The sequence below is a fragment of the Aspergillus alliaceus genome (assembly GCF_009176365.1).
Source record: "Aspergillus alliaceus strain CBS 536.65 unplaced genomic scaffold BDW43scaffold_50, whole genome shotgun sequence".
Lineage (NCBI taxonomy): Eukaryota > Fungi > Ascomycota > Eurotiomycetes > Eurotiales > Aspergillaceae > Aspergillus > Aspergillus alliaceus.
In genome coordinates, this window is record NW_022474733.1 from 84,345 (window position 1) to 101,268 (window position 16,924).

Consider the following 16,924-nt stretch of genomic DNA (forward strand, 5'->3'; position numbering starts at 1 on the left):
GCAGAGGAAGCTAAGTGCTAAGGCATTAACATATATATCGGCTCGATCTATAGGGTTCAGTGTACTTTCTTTTCTTACTACTAATATCTTCCGACACAATGGGCTGAAAATGCTCTTGCCGTAGTTCCTATACGCCCTAGATAACTGACTTAGTCATTGTCACTTACAAGAGTGACAAATTCACTGGGATTTGTGTTGTCTGTACATAGCTTGCTATTTCCCCTTTCACGCCTCACGTCCCCCACAACACTTCCTTCTCTTTCCCCTCACACTTGAAGTTCTAGATAAGATAACACAAATATCATCATCTTAATCAGCCGTCACTGTTGACTTAACCTATAACGTGGCCACGGGGCGCTGCGAGATGACAGAGAACCTCTGCCAACCTGGCCAATACTGGAATGGTGCCGTGTGTATAACAGCATAGTCTATCCATGTGCCCCCACGGTTACCTTCAGTATAGGTAACGGGGCCTGTGAATAGCGCCTTACTCCACGTCTTCCTGTCAGGACTCTGAGACAAGGCTGTGTTTAGCTCTATCCTTAGTATTATGCTTCTCTGTCATAGGTTTTGCAAATTTATTTTATTCAACTCCTGCATGTAGCCAGCATAAGAACAACATCATCTGTACAATCCAGTATAGAGTTTCCATAATAAATACGATCCTGATGAGTTATTTATATATAACGTCGAATTGTATAGAGGGCGAACACGTAGGCCTATGGCTGCAAAGCTAAGGCCCTGCGATCGATTACCAAGATATTAAGCCGGTGAATACCGTTCCACTGTATGTCGTACACGCGGCTGTCCATATTGCTGCTGATAACCCGAATGTCCTCTGCTACATTCCGATCCCTGCAATCCGGAATCCAACCCGTTCGACGCCTCAGAAGACTCACCAAACCAGCTCAAACCCTTAAGCTTGGTACTATACCGAACCTGAAGCGAACCCTTCATCCTCCCCAGTAAATGCTTCACGAAGTCACTCCACAGAAGATGGTCCTTCTGCTTTAATTTTATTAAAAGTTTGTCCTCTTCAGATAAGACGGCAACACGCTTGCCGGTGACACAACCAGAGGGTCTACAGTTACTGTGTGCCTTGTGCCTACTCTGGAAACCATCATCTTGATCCTCTGAAGGGCTCCTTGTTGACTTATTTGAGAGAAGAAGATCTGTCGTTCTATCTCCAAAGGTAAAGGAATAGACCACGCGAGGTAGGAGCACCTGGCGCGTTAAATAATCCCTAACAGGAATAGTCTCAATAGCCTGAAGTCCAGTTGTTTGACAGTGATGCCGAGGTTCGTCAAAGTGGATGGTTTCCTGTTGTATAGTTTCTCGTGTGTTATGGTGTACTTGGCCTATCCTTTACCTCACGGTGACCCCTCATCGCCGTCGCTTCCGGGGACGCGGCAAAGTGTCCCTGTCATCATTATCTTCATTTCCGTCAGCCTAATCTTTGTCACCATGATCATCACTACCGATATCGCTCGGAGATACGGGATGTCTCTTCCTTTTATCCATGCTTGATGTCTATAAGCTGGTCTTCGTCTGCTCAGCGCCTACTATAATTGAGGGGCGTTCCGGTACAACAACAGAGACGGAATACGAGCGAGACGGACTTTTCAATGATTCTGCAACCCCGACACTGATACTGCGCATGCCTCGGGTTGTCCAAGGGCGTATGAGGTGCGGTGTCATCGATGCTGCATCATCGACTGGTGGAGGGTTGTCTGAGCCCCATCTTCATCCCTCGGTGTACCATGCTCATTATGAAGGCTCTGTTGACGTTCAGCCAGCGCCAGTATCGAATGTTCTTCTACTGTAGCTGAGCAACCGATCGCCTGAAAGCTGTTCGCGGTCGGAGTGGTCGCGTTTTCATGACGAGATAAAGACTCGGATTCGGCAGTATCTGTCGTAACATTATCTGTCGACGAATTACAGAATTCAGCGGAATTGTAGTCGCCTTTCGGATCTGACGTAGACAGTCCTGTTTAAGCACATGGGACTGGAGCACAAGCAATGCTTAACGGAAGGACTCCACCCTCAAGTACACAATTGCTGGACTCAGCATCCACGGACGCTGTATATGTCGATGAAAGCTCAGAATTGATCGGATCTGGTGGAGATGTTCCCTCTACATCGTGAGTAAGATGGACCTGCGCGGGACTAACCCGCGGACTATCTCCAATCCGTCCTTTTGTTACGTTCGCTAAGGAATCTGAGTAGCAGTTACGTCAGCCATCTTGGATGGAAGATCATATTGACAAAGCTGGACAGGATACAAAAAGGGTATGGCTCCTTTCCCTAAGACAACAAGTGGGGCAATTTCCTTACTGGTGCTTAGTCTAACTGATTGCCCCATTACAACATTACCTCCACTGTCACCTTACTAGTATTTGTCGTTGTCCATGGATGGATTGAGACAGGGCTGGCCTTTGAAGGTCGTCGAGTCAAATTTGGTAAACCCTTTATCAAAATCATTTGTCTCGGTTGTATGCTGTATATCAATACTGGACGCAGGGACTGGAGGGACATCGGTGAATTGCAGTCCATAAGAACGGTATAGTGCAGATGAAGAAGGATTTTGAAGGGCAGGAGAGGCAGACTGTGAAAAAGGATGACGGGGAGGCAGTAGCAGAGGGTGAGATGATAGAAAATGAATGTGACGTTGGAGGTGCTGGTAAGGGGAAGTTTGAAGGCTCGGACCGAAATCGGCGAGCTATCATGAACATGCATTTGATATATGCGCCCATCAACACGGTAGGCCAATTGTCTTAGGTATTAGCAGTCGATTGTAAGATAAATGCCGGAAGCCAACGATGTAAATTCAGTGCGGAGTCAAATCTCTCTCATTCATCCCAGCCCCTTGCTAACTAACCTAAGCTATCGTTGCCAATATGCGAAGGATTTAAGCAATGAAGACATTCATAGCTGCCAAAAAACATTAAGAAAGAAAGAAAGCCGTACAATGGCCACAAGACATGCTCAAGCTCTACGATCAGACCTGCGAAGGCCGAATGAAGTTCTCCAATCTTCGGAAGACATAAAGGCATCGAGAAACCTGCAGGCCCTATTAGCTGGATGAGGCTTCCAGTCGCCCTGCTCCAATGACTGTGAGTTCAAGAAAAGCGGCGCTTGTTAAATACCTGTGGCTATAATGTGGCCCGAACCGCCTCCTCTCCGGGACAGCCTCACAAGACACCTTCGCCTTCATTAGAAGGATTTCGGTCTGAAAATCCTTCCCATCCGACTTTCCGCGTTTTCTCAAGCATGGACATATGACGATTTGCACCTCCCGATTGACTGATGTAGCAGATATTTTTTCGCCTTCTCTTAGGTTCATTGTATCAGGGTCAAATGAGACCATATCATCTATCGTGGGGAATTCCCATTTAACCTGCGCAACCTGTCGGCTGATATCTGTATCCAGCGCTATAGCATTCTCGAGTATGTGGCGAAGCTGGTGTAACAGCGAGGAGTCATAGGAACAACAATACGGTTCAATTATGTCACATATATCTTCAACCAGCTTGTCTTTCTTTAAATCAGGATGCTCGTCAATGCCCCTGGTGTCTTGCGATAGGTTGTGGGCCTCTATAACGAGTTCTGTTGTGGTGGCGGCCCACATTTGGACCTTTCGTATGTCCTCTGGTTTGGAAGAAGAGCCTGTGTTTGGCCATCGGCATCAAAGATTAGACTTGAACTTTCTGACTTTCCCAGAGCACTTACGCTTCTTGACAAAGTTCACTACTCTCGATAGGGTTTTTTGGATCCTAATAGCCCACCAGTAATTGTTGAAAACTTCACCAACAATTACTCTCCAGAGAAAAGCTTCAATGATCATCGGCCGCATTTCTGATACATCGAGATAGTCTTGGAAAGCATGTGACGTTCGCGTGGTCGGTTCCATATAGTTTCGCCAAAAGGCCGGATTCAAATTGCCCTTGTTTGGGCCGTTGAAGGTATCCCCATCATAGTGCTGGATGGCGAAGTTACGGATTTCCTGTCGCAAATGTTCGACTTGGCTGATTAAGTAACTGTCGGTCACGAGAGGAAAGGGTTGGCTCTGTGAGATGAGCTTATTATTTTCGATGAGAGCTTGCTTGTACTTTTTCTGTTGCACACGTGAGCTTTCTTCTGCATTCTTCAGTTTCTGCTGTTCCACCTGGAGCTCATTTCGTAACTTTTTGATCTCCTCGGCCAAGCGCTCTTCTCGTTCCTTCACTTGGGCTTGCAGCTGTGTATTTCGTTACTACTGCATGGATCTAGTGGCTCCGAACGTCTCAAGTTCGGCGTGAATGGGTTGCTTGATTATACACTCACCTCATCTCGGGATTGTGTTACTTGATTTGAGTCTTTTGGCGCTCTTTCAACAATGTGAGGTATTGGCCGCTCAAAGCTGACGCCGAAGCGGCCCTGCTCACCAGCCTCATCTCGACGAGGGCCTGGGCTCTGCGCCGGTAGTGGGGGGCGTTCAGTGGGAATGGAAACACCACGGAGGGATTCATCATCGTTGGAGTCTATCACCATTGTCTCAGGTTCGTGATTCAGTGGATGTGGTGCTTGCGGTGACATGAAAGCCGTATTGCTTCTGAAGAACTACTCAGAGACGAGGCGTGTTCAGGTATAAACCAACAGTAACTAGAAGGGAGTGAAGAAAAGGAAAAAAGGAACTTGGGATCTAAATGCTGGGCATGGCAACAGACGCTGAGCGTGGTAGCTAGAAATGGCTGCCTATTCTCGGTGCTTCCCAGCCGCAACTTACGAGAAGAAATCACGACAAATGCAAGGCTTTGCCTCACGAAGGCTGTAAATAAGCTGGAAGTTGATAGTATCTCCGAGGAGTTGAGGCTTGGCAAGGCACTATTAGGACTTTCTAACCCAACCTTTCCGCTCGGATGTGCCATGGAATTAAGTATATATGTGTCATCTGTCCAATAGCAATAGTGGACCATGATGCTTGTATTTATTTAGCGCCGTACCCAACATGAATTATACGAATCTGGTGCCTCGCATGAGCTGCCACTCACCAGATGGGTGCTACATCCTTGTAAGTTCCTGTGTAAATGGACTATGTGACTGATGCATTGATGGCTTCGTACGGCTTTCTTCGAATGTTGCCCGCACCTTGGCCCTCAGCCTTGCAGATAGCTAATGGGTTTTTACTGGACAGAAATTTACGGTATGCTCCGAGGCTTTCTTGTGCTAATCCTTCATGTCAGCCGGCCTCGTATTGATTTTTTCGGGCGGCTAGCTAAATAAATCAACTACGTGCGGTTGTCTAGCCCGAAGCTAGCCCCGCGTGAAGTATTGGGGGCTGAACATCGGAACGAACAGGATTGTCTATAGACAAACAAGACAGGGAGCTCTCGCATATAGCGGCACCCAAAGGCTGACAACGCGGCGCACTGAGCCGTTTCCAGGATGCCGTACGAGGCTGTAACGTGCGGGATAGTTGTGCAAGGCTGTCGTCTAAGAGAGCGGAAATTCGCTCTGGAAGACGCTTATATAGGACTGAGATTGAGTTCATATCATCAGTAGCCTCTGCCTTTGCCTAGCTACCTCCCTCCGGAGTTATACGATCATATGTTACATTCTTGTTACACTGTTACTCAGTTGCCTTTATTTAGTAGACCACGAGCTTGAACTCAAGTTTCTCTGGCGAGAATGTCTCCAAACAGGGCACAAAGAGACATATCTACGCTTTTTGGGCATGTTGACCTAAATAGCGACCATGAGGAGTATAATGACGATGACGATGTCATGGTAATCGGTATAGACTTTGGAACCACGTGAGTATAGAGCCACCTCACAAAACCCCAACTCCCAAATCCTATACAGAAGCAAATCCTCACATGTATCTCGATTAGGTTCTCCGGTGCTGCATGGGCAACGAGAGCCGACTTTGAAAGTGGACAGGTCAACCTTATCACGGCCTGGCCGAATAGCGGTCGAGAGGAGGGCAAGGCACCAACCGAACTATTCTACGAAAATGGTCAAACTATGTGGGGGTACGAGGTTCCTCTCGACTCCGACCCGGTACGTTGGTTTAAGCTGCTACTTCTCAAGGATGAAGATATGGAAAAGGAAACAAGATCTTCCGATTTTGTTATTCTTGGACGGAATATGCTTCGTGAAACCGGCCGTAGTGCTGTCGAACTGATCAGCGAGTATCTTCGATTGCTCTGGGCGCATACCATCCAGAGCATTTCCAAATCTCGTGGAGAAGAACTTTTGGAGGTCCTCCGGTTCCATGTGGTTATTACTGTACCGGCAATCTGGCAGGGATACGCCCGACAAGGCATGCAAGAGGCTGTGAAAAAGGCTGGCATTTTGGCCCATCGACCAGCGGGTGAGACGAAGTTAACATTTGTCCCCGAGCCGGAGGCTGCTGCTCTGGCTACGTTGAGCGAACCTGGCCGTCAGATCTCGCCGGGAGATGTATATGTCATCTGTGATGCAGGCGGCGGAACAGTGGTACGTATTAAACGTATATTTCGACAAACGGTACTGCGGAGCTAATCTAACGCAGGATCTGATTAGCTATAAAGTGACAGATATAGATCCCATTGCAATGGACGAGGCTGTTGAGGGAACAGGTACGCATTTTCTCTCAAGACTAGGCGCAGTCGTTATGGCCACGGGGCTAAACCGTTGCTGGAATCTAGGGGGTCTATGCGGCGGCATATTTATCGACGAAGCATTCAAGTATATGTGTAAAAGGCGACTGGGGCGACGTTGGGATCATCTGAGCAAGGCTGGCATCAACGAGATACTAAGAGGAGAATGGGAACAAGGAATCAAGCGTCAATATAAACCACAGGCCGGTAACAAGGAGTATATTGTCAGCATCCCAGCGGAGGCATTCGGAAAGGGCCGTATTGATGATGACTCGGTGGAGCCACATATCAAGAAGGGTCGAATTCATTTCAAAGGGTAGGCTATTTAGTATCGGATGAATCTTCTAATCACTTGCTGACTCTAAGACTTTAGGCCGCACATCCAGAGTACCTTCAAGGAGTCTTTTGCTGGGATTGAGAAGCTCATCGATGGACAAATTGCCAGCGCGCGACAGAAGAGCTTACGTGTCAAGGTCTGTCTTCGAGCATTCGAACACGTATCCGCGCTTACCAGATCTAGGGGATTATTCTTGTTGGAGGCTTGGGATCCAGCCCATATCTATACGAACATCTAAAAGCTCGATATGATGGTGCCCGAATCACCATTCTCCAATCGGGGGGCATGATGCCGTAAGTCCCAATGCAGATCATACCCTACAGTGACCTATAATTATTTAGCTAATTCTCACGGTCGCGTAATATAGACGTACTGCAATCTGTCGGGGGGCTATCTACAAAGGATTCCTTACCGAAAGTAACATAGACAGCGCCAACCGTGATGGACCGACAGCAGGCCTTGACATCAAATCTCCAATCAGTGTGGGATCGACCATCTCCCGGCTTAGTATGGGTGTTTCGTATATGACTGCGTTTGATGATGACGTGCACCTTGAGGAGGATAAAACCTGGGACACTGACGAGCTGGTTTACAAGGCCGACAAACAGATGGCCTGGTTTATCCGTCGGGTTCGTCAAGCCCTTTCTGTTATTTGAAGTTGCGACTAAGGCTAACCTTCAGAACTTCACATAAAGGGTGAGAACGTTTCTACCACTGAGCCGGTGAAGCATGGCTACTATCGATTGTACAAGAAGGACTGGAACGGTCATTTCTCGGTGTTTATCTACCAGTGCACAAGCAGTCTCCCTCCCCCCCGACGCGACAAGAGCGTAACCCAGTTGTGCGAGATTAAGTGCAAACTCGATGTCCCTTACTCCTCGTTGGACAACTTTACCAGTCCGAAAGGAAAGAAGATGAAGAAAATGAACTATGATGTGGTGATGGTTCCCTCGGGAGCGTCGATAGAATTTACCGTGTCCATTGACGGACGGAAGCTCGGGGCGCAACATGTCGCTATCGAGTATCAGTAGCGTGCTATGTTCTACGAAGGATGCGGTGCTTGCTGATTATACTCAATTTGACAATATTCTCCTATGGTTATAGCATCTAGGTAGTAAGGAACGTATGATTACGATATAGCATAGGCCCAAATGCGCAGTATCGATCCACAATTACATTCAAGAAACATATGCTGAGCCGTACCTCATATAAGACCTCATTTAGGAGAGTCTGTTCTGCCACGCCTAAGGCAGTAGAAAGAAAAATAGCGCGTAGACTAATAATTGCGCTGTGATTGCTCCCTTCGCAACTGCAACAATCCAAAAGAAGTTCTGCCAAGACAGGCTGGCCATACCCATGACGGGGTTGTCGTCTATTTTCGGGAGCTAGTGACTCGTAGTTGGATGGGAAGTGATCGAGCAAGCCTCCGATAATTGGTTGTTGGAAATATAGATGCATACCCGCACATGACAGTTCGGGCTTGGAAGGCACAACCACGTTGCTGCATGTCTGCCTACACTTACGCATGGTGCTTATTATGTCAACAAATCCATTAGGCCGAAGACTAGTAAGGAGCGGCATGCTAATCTTACTTGTGTCAGAGCCTTAGGCCGAACTCTGCATGAGGCACCATGACTGCTTTATTCACTTTTGATCAGATCCCACAACACTGATATCCTCAAAGTTCCCGTATGATAGAATCCTTCCTTTCTTTCTCTTTCCTTCTCTACGTTTGAAGTTTCGTTAGATTGCCACTTTAGATATAATTCATACATATTATCCAGGTGTAGAGGATCGTCACACTCGTGCGGAAACTGGATTGCCATTTACCATTACCAATGGATGCCGTGAGGGCGACTAGCAAAGAAAAGACCAACTAGCTGCCCTCAGCCGCATTGGAACAACAGAATGTCAATTTATGATGGATGCTAGGACCACATGCGTATATTGGGCTGTTGACAGTAGCCTAGAGCCAAAGAACAGATACTAAGGCAAAAGCTACCAAATATGTAAATAAATAAAAATTCTAAGTTAGAATAAGCAAATATTAAATAAAGAATACTGATTTTGATTAAAAGCCTAACCCTGGGTATTATATATCTGCTAACCTGCAAGACTATAATAATTATAACCCGAGCTCTATGTCTTGACTACCGCTGATAGTCTAAAGTCTCTGGTCCCTATATATTATCTTCACTATTATCTTTATGGAACTGTGCATGCTCCTTCTCTATTTGTGTTGAAGGCTGAATATCAGGTATTTTAAGGATATCCTTTCTTTAATATAATTCTCTTCTAGTAGATTAAATAGATTTTTCCTAGGATCACTAGGATTATCACTATTACTAATATAGTTAAAGTGATCCATATTGCTTGGTTATCTAAGATAGTTACAGATATCCAATATATTATTACTCTCTTTCTTCTTTATTTGGCAGTCTTTCCTTAACTGAAAGTAATCTATTATAAGAAATATTATAAGTTCATAAATAGTTTTTGGATTGAGGCGGCTTCGGCGATATTATTATTGACAGACACATGTGTCTAGGCAGTGGCTTAGGCCACTGCCTCTAAATGGTCCTTAGGGGCTCTATCAGCCCCATCCTTCATTTGTGTGTTCATTCTAATCCTTTTCCTCGCCCGCGGCCTATCTAAGCCAGAGCCTTTAGACTATGCCCTCCTCGGTGTTCATTACTTGCTGGACATCATCTAGGCATGCCTAGGTTGCCCTTTCTACTATCCTTCTTCTATACTTTCTGCTTCTTCTACCAGCTCTAGGCCCCAAAGATTATCTCTAGAGGCTCTATCTATCTCTCTTTCTGCTCCCCCTGGCAAGCAGCCAATATTTGTTGTTGCAAGGAAGGTCAATAAAGCCTTTGTGTCCCTCTGATCTGCAAAGAGATAGCATTCGGGGGCTATTTCTCCCCAACCGGGTGGTGATACTCCTGCCTTGACTAAGGCCCTGTACAGAGCCTGTCTCTGGTGGTACTATTGTCTGCATTCTACTAATAGGTGGCCTGTTGTTTCCTGTGGGGCCTGGCAGCTTTGGCATCTAGGTGAGTCTCGGACCTCTATCTGACTCAGATAGGTTGGTATTGCTGCGTGCCCAACCTTGAGCTGATAGTATCGACGAGCGAGCTGCTTTGGTGCTGCTCCTGCCACCGGATCTAGTTTCCACCCTTTCCGGGGTCCATCCCTGTAGGATCGTTTTGTCAGGGCCTGTACAAGCCATTGTTGTCTCTGGGCCTGGAACCCATTGAATAATGGTTTGGCATACTTGATTCTCAAGCCTTCGGGCTGTATCTTGGGCCTGAATGTAACTGATGGTATATATAGCTGCTTTCTGCTTACAATTAAAGATAAAATAGTCTGAGACGCTATAATAAAGGTATTTACTATTCTTCCTTCTTTAGTCTATTTTAGCTTTACTTACCCACTATGCACTCTTCTGTTTATTCTTTCCTTTGTACACAGTCTGGCAATTTCCTATTTACGAGCAGTAACTTGGGTATTGATAGCTCCCCAATATATCCAATCTAGGCTGATTTATCTGGCTTGCTTATGCTAGAGAGTGGCTGTTATCTGCATGGCTGCTTGATTAAGACTTGCTACTTGTTACAAGTTATTATTGATTCTTTAAAGCTTGTTGCAGTATCTCTTACATATCAGTTCCTGAGGAATACTAACTAGTTCTTAGACTAAAAAGGTTTGAAGGGGAAAAAATGAGTGTTTCAGACTTAAAGTGACGTCCGCAAAACATTCCTGGCATCATTATCAATTAATCCGCTGAGTAGTGGCATCCTCCCAAAGTGCACAATCATTCTCCTGCTCATGATTTCCCGATGTCCCTTACAATTGCTCCTAGCCTGGGCGCTTCTTTTAGCGTCTCGGTGGAGGCTTGCAGCTTTCACATCGGCCACCAACATCGGTGACCTTAGGACAGGGAGTCCAGCAGTATTTGGTGTGGCCACAGTTGTGCTTAATGCACATCCTGGCAAGGGGTTCTCTGGTGATATTGGTGAAAGAGAGCAAGGTATTCGGGGCTTGTTTATATCTGGCGGCCTAGTATGATAGCGGTACAATTTAGTAGATGGGCCTATAAGATGCAGTATGGTATAGTGGTGCAAGGCATACCCGGTGTATCAGTCTGATGGGCTTCTTGTTAATGCAAGGGTTTTCTGACGAATTCGTAAGTTCATTTGTACGTGTAAATGGGTATTTCGAGCGAGAAGTTCTTGAGGACTGTTCTTCCTGACAGCAAGAAGGGAGGATAAACCAGGTTTATAAAGAGTCAGCAAGAGCCTATTCCACGTGACTTGTGTATATGTCTATCAACCCCCAAGCATGGGTGTCGCCTGACTCACCCTGCCGTATAAGTGAATAGATAAACCGAACTTGCAGCCTGATTGAATTACATCAATCATACAGATACTGATTTATAGTATTCCCTGTTTGATCTATCCAACATTTTTGCATGTTGCCCAACTGAGCCTACACACACATGCTTACCTAGCTAGCGTGAATGAAGGGTGACAGATGAGCAAAAGTTTTCTGGTCCTGTGGAATCACAACGTACATCGAAGCTGGCGAAGGAGCGAGGTACGTAACGAATGAGATTGAGGCCATACCCTTGTATGGCAGTATAGCCCCTGTTGTGATCTCATGGGAAAGATGGGCAGGATGAGGCTGTATCAGCTACACGTACGTAGCCTACTGAGGACCGGATGCCATTCCGATAGATCTCAATTCTATGGACGACTATATCAACTATCTTGATCGCTTCTTCTCTCTCAACTAATGGGTAAAGCCTTCAGGGGCTTGGCTTGGCTTGGCTACTATTTAACGTCACTCGGCGGGTCACGCGGCAACGTGATCCGCGGCCTCCCTAGGGGCAACTGGACGTGCTACCTAAACAGAAATCTCACTAGGAACTAGCTAAGTACATGCTTGAAGCAGCAAATCTGAACACTATATGTTGGAGAAGGGTGGAAGAAGCGCCTGGCGCTACCCTGGCCAGGTCTTCTGGGCTTAAAGCCTTCAGGGGTAGGAGCCGGTGATCCGGCCAAGCCACTAGGTGATCACGTGTCTCGTATAGATTCATAACAGCCCCAAACCCTCTCACCATCCCTGTACCGCTCACAATGGTCCTCTCCTCGCATTCCGATCGACCTCAGCCTCCGGGATGGAAGCTGAATAGATCAACATTCTCTTGAGTAGATAGGTAGGCATGAGCCGTTTCTGGGTTCAGGTGGGTCAGATTAATGCGTAGCCCAACCCGGTTATGATTGATCAATCAAGGCCCTGTATCTGCTGTGGGGTGCATAGGTTTGACAGACAACAGCCCACACTGAACCCAGTTCAATGAATTATTGACACGTCATCAAGAGTTCGGTGCCTCGGGAGCTTAATGGGTTCATCGGAATCGAGGTTTGAGCGTTGGCGCATGTATTCGTGAATACGGGGGCAGCTGAGGATGGTAGGATTGGTGTGCCAAGACTTTAGTGTGTGAGTGAAGCTATCTGGTTATCTTGGCAAGGCTATGCTGTTTGATCCGGCGCCAGTGATAGATGAGATCCGAGAGTCCGGCATGGCGATATGGTATAAAACAGCGGAAAGCGCGAATGACTGGGCTGGTATCAACGGTGGGGGAAGGATAGTTGTGCTCTGACTGGTACGATAACGCCTGTTTTGAAGCTAGCCGAACCCTGCGTTCTACTTAGTATCCATATGTTGGGTCACTCATCCAATAATGATGTTCCCATTGGCTAGCATGCGAAGCATGGGGAAGAAACAGCCCACAGTAGAGCTCTGGATCAAATATCTGTGGGGCATGTGTGTTCGCGAGGCACGATTCTCTTCATCCAATGGGTGGTTGCAGATCGGTCAACCTCTCTTTTAGTGTGGCGCGGGATGAAAAAATGCTTAGTAAGTGGTTTGATCAAGTGCCTTCCAAGCGAGGCCATTAGCCACGCAAACCATAGATTTCATTCCACATAGACTTGTTAGGCCCGCGGGTTGGGCCGGGTTTCGTGGGCTGGGCCTAACAAGTCTAATTCCACACCACCTCTATCACTGATAATGCTAGTAAAACTACTTATAAATATCTTATCCTGTATCTAGCTAGTATAAAATATTAAGTAATTAAGAAATGCTTTTTAAGCGCTTGAAAGAATATAGTTTAAATATAGTATAAATAAAAAGAACAAGCATACACTGCACTAAATTTGAATTTTAAGGAGTTATATATATATATTAAGTGCCGGAGAAGGCGCCGAGCGGGTAGAATATAATTAAAGTAAAGTAGTTACTAAGTAGTTGCTAAATAATTATAAAGTACTTACCCTGCAGGAAGTTCTACCAACTTTATTAAACTTGTAATTTGCTTTATTTCTGTATTACACTTTGAGTTCTCAGTAGGCTGACCATTGGGATGGGATGGGACGGGAATGGGAAACATAGGACTAGAACGGGAATCCCAATCCCAAAATCTACATAAAATGGGATTCCCATTTCCCATCCCAAAATCCCATCCCATCCCGAAATCCCTGGGATTATCCCGTCCCAACAGTCAGCCTAGTTCTTAGTATAAGGACTATATAAGTAGTTATAAAATGGCTAGTAAGTACTTTGAAATTGTCAGAATCAATGGATTCTGGATGTAGTAAGCTGAATGCAGTACGCTAAAACTCATAAGTTGAATGTAAATGATGCACTCGGATTAATCAGATCACCGGATCTGAAAGCGGCATAATCCTGTTCTAGGGATATTACTGAAAGCATCCTCAGAATTGCAGTCCTGATTCGCCTATTAAAGCTCGCCTAAATCAAATAATGAAAGGCGCAGAACAAGCTTTGCATAATGCAACAATATTAAAGCATCAACTTGAGCAATATCAGGCTGAACACGAAAGGCAGATTAAAAAGCGAAATCGCTCTACCAAACAGAACAGATTACTTTTGAAGGAGGCACATCAGTATCTGAAGCCCGAATTCTCATAGAGCGCCGAAATCAGGTAGATGAAGCTATACAGGCAGATAGGACTCTGCCTACTGATCGGCTCCTAGGCACGCCCCATCTAAATGTTCTGGCTGTGGTGTACAGGGCCATAGAATCACGCACTGCCCGAATCGATAGGACTACTCATTTCTATATAGAAGTCTGAATTCATGGTGTTTTGACTATTTTAATTTTCAATATGGCGGTTGATGCGCAGCCCGTTTGCGTGCGCAGCTCGTTAACCGATTACGTTAATAATAATATATTAATAAAAGCTCAGATTTAATTAAATCTAGTAGAGATATTCCTCTATTTATGAGTAAGGTAGACCTGCACAGGACTAATCTGTAAATTATTTCTAATCTATTCTTTTGTTATATTCTCTAAGGAAACTGAGTAGCAGTTATGTCAGCTATTTTAAATAGAAGATTATATTAATAAAGCTGGACAGGATATAAAAATAGTATGGCTCCTTTTCCTAAGATAAATTTCTTTACTGATGCTTAGCCTAACTGATTGTTCCATTATAACATTACCTCCACTATCACCTTACTGGTATTTGTTATTGTCCATAGATAGATTGAGACAGGGCTGGCCTCTAAAGGTCATCATATTAAGCTTAGCAAACTCTTTATTAAAATTACTTGTCTCGGTTATATACTGTATATCAATACTGGATACAGTGACTGGAGGGACATTGGTGAATTGCAACAGTTCATAAGAACGGTATAGTGCAGATGAAGAAGAATTTTAAAGGGCAGGGGAGGCAGACTGTAAAAAAGAATAACAGGAAGGCGGTAGCAGAGACCAAGGTAATAGATATAACTTTAGAGATACTAATAAGGGAAAGTTTAAATACTCTGAGACCTCAGAGCATGAGGCGCGCGGTTATGATGATTTAGAAGGGGATTTAAGAATAAGCAAAGGATAATAAGAGATAATATAGTTAAGATCAATGATAACCATAGCGCGAACATCTAGGGAGAAAGATATACTGAGAATACAATTCCTACGTGACTGGTATAAAAATAAGTGCAGACAATAGAGTATCATGGAAAGTGAAATTTCAGACTGGCAGATTTGAGGGCAAGCCTCAGGAGGTGCTTTTATATCATTCTTCACCATTTCTTCCTAAGCCAGCAGCTCATGTGGTTAACCAAACTTGGATCTAAAGCCCCGCGCCGCAGTACTGGGTTATAGTATACCAGGACAATGCTATCCAGACCCTAGTAATAGCTGTAGTAATGAATGCTTATCTAGCCACAGTCTACCAGCGCAAGCGGGAGTAACTCCAGATTAAGAAGAGGGAGATTGACATCGCTACTAGGGTCCCGTGGCTGACACCCAGCCCGTTAAGTGCACCCGGCCGTGGATGGACTGCATGGCGTGGCCCCGTGTCTCCAGGAAATATATCAGGGTCTTCTCTAGGGCCTGCGTAACCTGATGTATCAGACTACAGGCCGCACAGATCTGGTTCTAGAATATAACCAGGACAGGAAATCCATTATCAGTCCCGCTGCTGATGAGGCGGGTCTTCGCTATCTAATTCTGGCTATAAATAGTATCATAGACTGCTGTAAGGAGGCTCTCTAGCAGACCAGTCAGTCAATCCTCTACTGGCTGCTGACCATAAAGCTGTACCTGTACTTTAACTGCATCTTTTGGCCCCATATCTAGAAAAGTAGGTGCCCGAACTACTGCTGCTATTGAAAGCGATCTCTAGTCTTTATTTTCCAGGCTCTCTAGATAAATCCTTAATTCTGCTAATATTTAATAGGGATTCAGTTCTATTAACTATATCTGGCTCTTCTACAGCAGACCTGGAAGCATTATATATAGGAATATCTGGATACCATTAATAAACTGGAGCAGTTCTCATAGTAGACTCTCCAGTCTAGAGGGCCTAGAGTACAGATATTATCGCTACAGAATCCTTATAACAGTAGTGATATAGAGTCTGATAAGTATTCCCTCACTGATCTTGAGAAGGACAAGGTAGAAGAAGAGAAAGACTAGATTAACAGTTTTAATACAGACCAGGGTATAATTCCCAGCTCTAATGGCAGCAGTGATAATAACTTGGAGCCGGAGATATATAATACACAGCTATCTACTGCTAATAAGTTATATTACAGTTACTTTGCATAATGCACGCTCAACGAATAAAAGAATAGAGCTTTTCATGGTGGCCTTGCATGAGAGAGTAAACCCTTTCTCTCCCTTTAGTCATTTTAGGGCATCCCTTTCTCTCACTACGTTCGTTTCAGGGCATAATAGAATTAAAGAATAGATAATCTGATACCCATATCAGATAGTTGGTTTTTCATTAAAAGTCGATTTCGATAGCTATATTATAGAGAGAAACAAAAGAGACGCGATGAATGAGGCCAAAGGCAATAGCTGTGGCTCAGCCCAAACCTAATTTTGTCTTTGAGCCACTTGCTTTCTTCTTTGTTTCGCTCTTATTCAGTTTGATTTTTCTTCTTCCCTTCTTTCAGATACTCGCCACATTGCTACGTGCCCCTCGGTGCCCTTCACTGAGAAGTGCTGACATTGATCGCTCTTCTGTTAATTATTCTTTCACGTCAATGATAGGAAACGCCCACACATCATGGGTGACGTCCTGCCCGATTAGTCATCCAATAGCCATCCTTAACTATCCTGGATCTTTTTAAGATTTTGTATTGCATCTTTTTGCCTTTCGAGCACTTTTCGGGGATACGAAGTTGGACATCATTGAATTAAATGCGAAAAGCCATCTTTACAGAGGACACTTAAATGCTTACCTGTAGGAACCAGTGAACTTTTCCAATTCTCTCTGAGTTTAATTTTGTATGTTTATTCTTTGTAGAGCCAGTTCCGCATAACCATACCTTCACCTTGACCAAACCATACGTAGTTGAATGAAACTTCGCAGAGTACTTGTAGATAATATACTCCGATGCGGAGTGGTGCGCCGATACCTCATTA

At 45.0% G+C, this 16,924-nt stretch overlaps 3 protein-coding genes across 3 annotated transcripts; 1 reads left to right on the forward strand and 2 right to left on the reverse strand.

The window, feature by feature from the left end:
• Positions 1-2,283: 2,283 nt before the first annotated feature.
• On the reverse strand, positions 2,284-2,904 carry BDW43DRAFT_186045 (uncharacterized protein). The gene has a single exon (XM_032038950.1). It carries the CDS (start codon positions 2,734-2,736, stop codon positions 2,362-2,364), a length of 375 nt encoding a protein of 124 aa, XP_031896498.1. The 5' UTR covers positions 2,737-2,904; the 3' UTR covers positions 2,284-2,361.
• Positions 2,284-4,830, reverse strand: BDW43DRAFT_287750 (uncharacterized protein). The gene is made up of 4 exons (XM_032043192.1): positions 4,324-4,830; positions 3,730-4,237; positions 3,147-3,666; positions 2,284-3,061 (listed from the first exon to the last, which is right to left on the reverse strand). Exons 1-4 carry the CDS (start codon positions 4,573-4,575, stop codon positions 2,986-2,988), a joined length of 1,356 nt encoding a protein of 451 aa, XP_031896499.1. The 5' UTR covers positions 4,576-4,830; the 3' UTR covers positions 2,284-2,985.
• A 282-nt stretch (positions 4,831-5,112) lies between these two features.
• BDW43DRAFT_287757 (Hsp70 family protein) lies at positions 5,113-8,157 on the forward strand. Its single transcript, XM_032043193.1, has 8 exons — positions 5,113-5,792; positions 5,871-6,477; positions 6,533-6,599; positions 6,669-6,936; positions 6,994-7,093; positions 7,141-7,250; positions 7,325-7,586; positions 7,653-8,157. The coding sequence occupies exons 1-8, from the start codon at positions 5,668-5,670 to the stop codon at positions 7,986-7,988; spliced, it is 1,875 nt and encodes a 624-aa protein (XP_031896500.1). The 5' UTR covers positions 5,113-5,667; the 3' UTR covers positions 7,989-8,157.
• Positions 8,158-16,924: the final 8,767 nt, after the last annotated feature.

Bases quoted from the DNA above. Each gene is read 5' to 3' on its own strand.
- BDW43DRAFT_186045 (XM_032038950.1), bottom strand. From the start codon at position 2,736: ATGCATGTTCATGATAGCTCGCCGATTTCGGTCCGAGCCTTCAAACTT.
- BDW43DRAFT_287750 (XM_032043192.1), bottom strand. From the start codon at position 4,575: ATGTCACCGCAAGCACCACATCCACTGAATCACGAACCTGAGACAATG. The intron at 4,238-4,323 runs GTGAGTGTATAA...CGAAATACACAG, and splicing joins TAACACAATCCCGAGATGAG to CTGCAAGCCCAAGTGAAGGA. The intron at 3,667-3,729 runs GTAAGTGCTCTG...GGCCAAACACAG, and splicing joins AGTGAACTTTGTCAAGAAGC to GCTCTTCTTCCAAACCAGAG.
- BDW43DRAFT_287757 (XM_032043193.1), top strand. From the start codon at position 5,668: ATGTCTCCAAACAGGGCACAAAGAGACATATCTACGCTTTTTGGGCAT. The intron at 7,251-7,324 runs GTAAGTCCCAAT...CGCGTAATATAG, and splicing joins CAATCGGGGGGCATGATGCC to ACGTACTGCAATCTGTCGGG. The intron at 7,587-7,652 runs GTTCGTCAAGCC...CTTCACATAAAG, and splicing joins TGGCCTGGTTTATCCGTCGG to GGTGAGAACGTTTCTACCAC.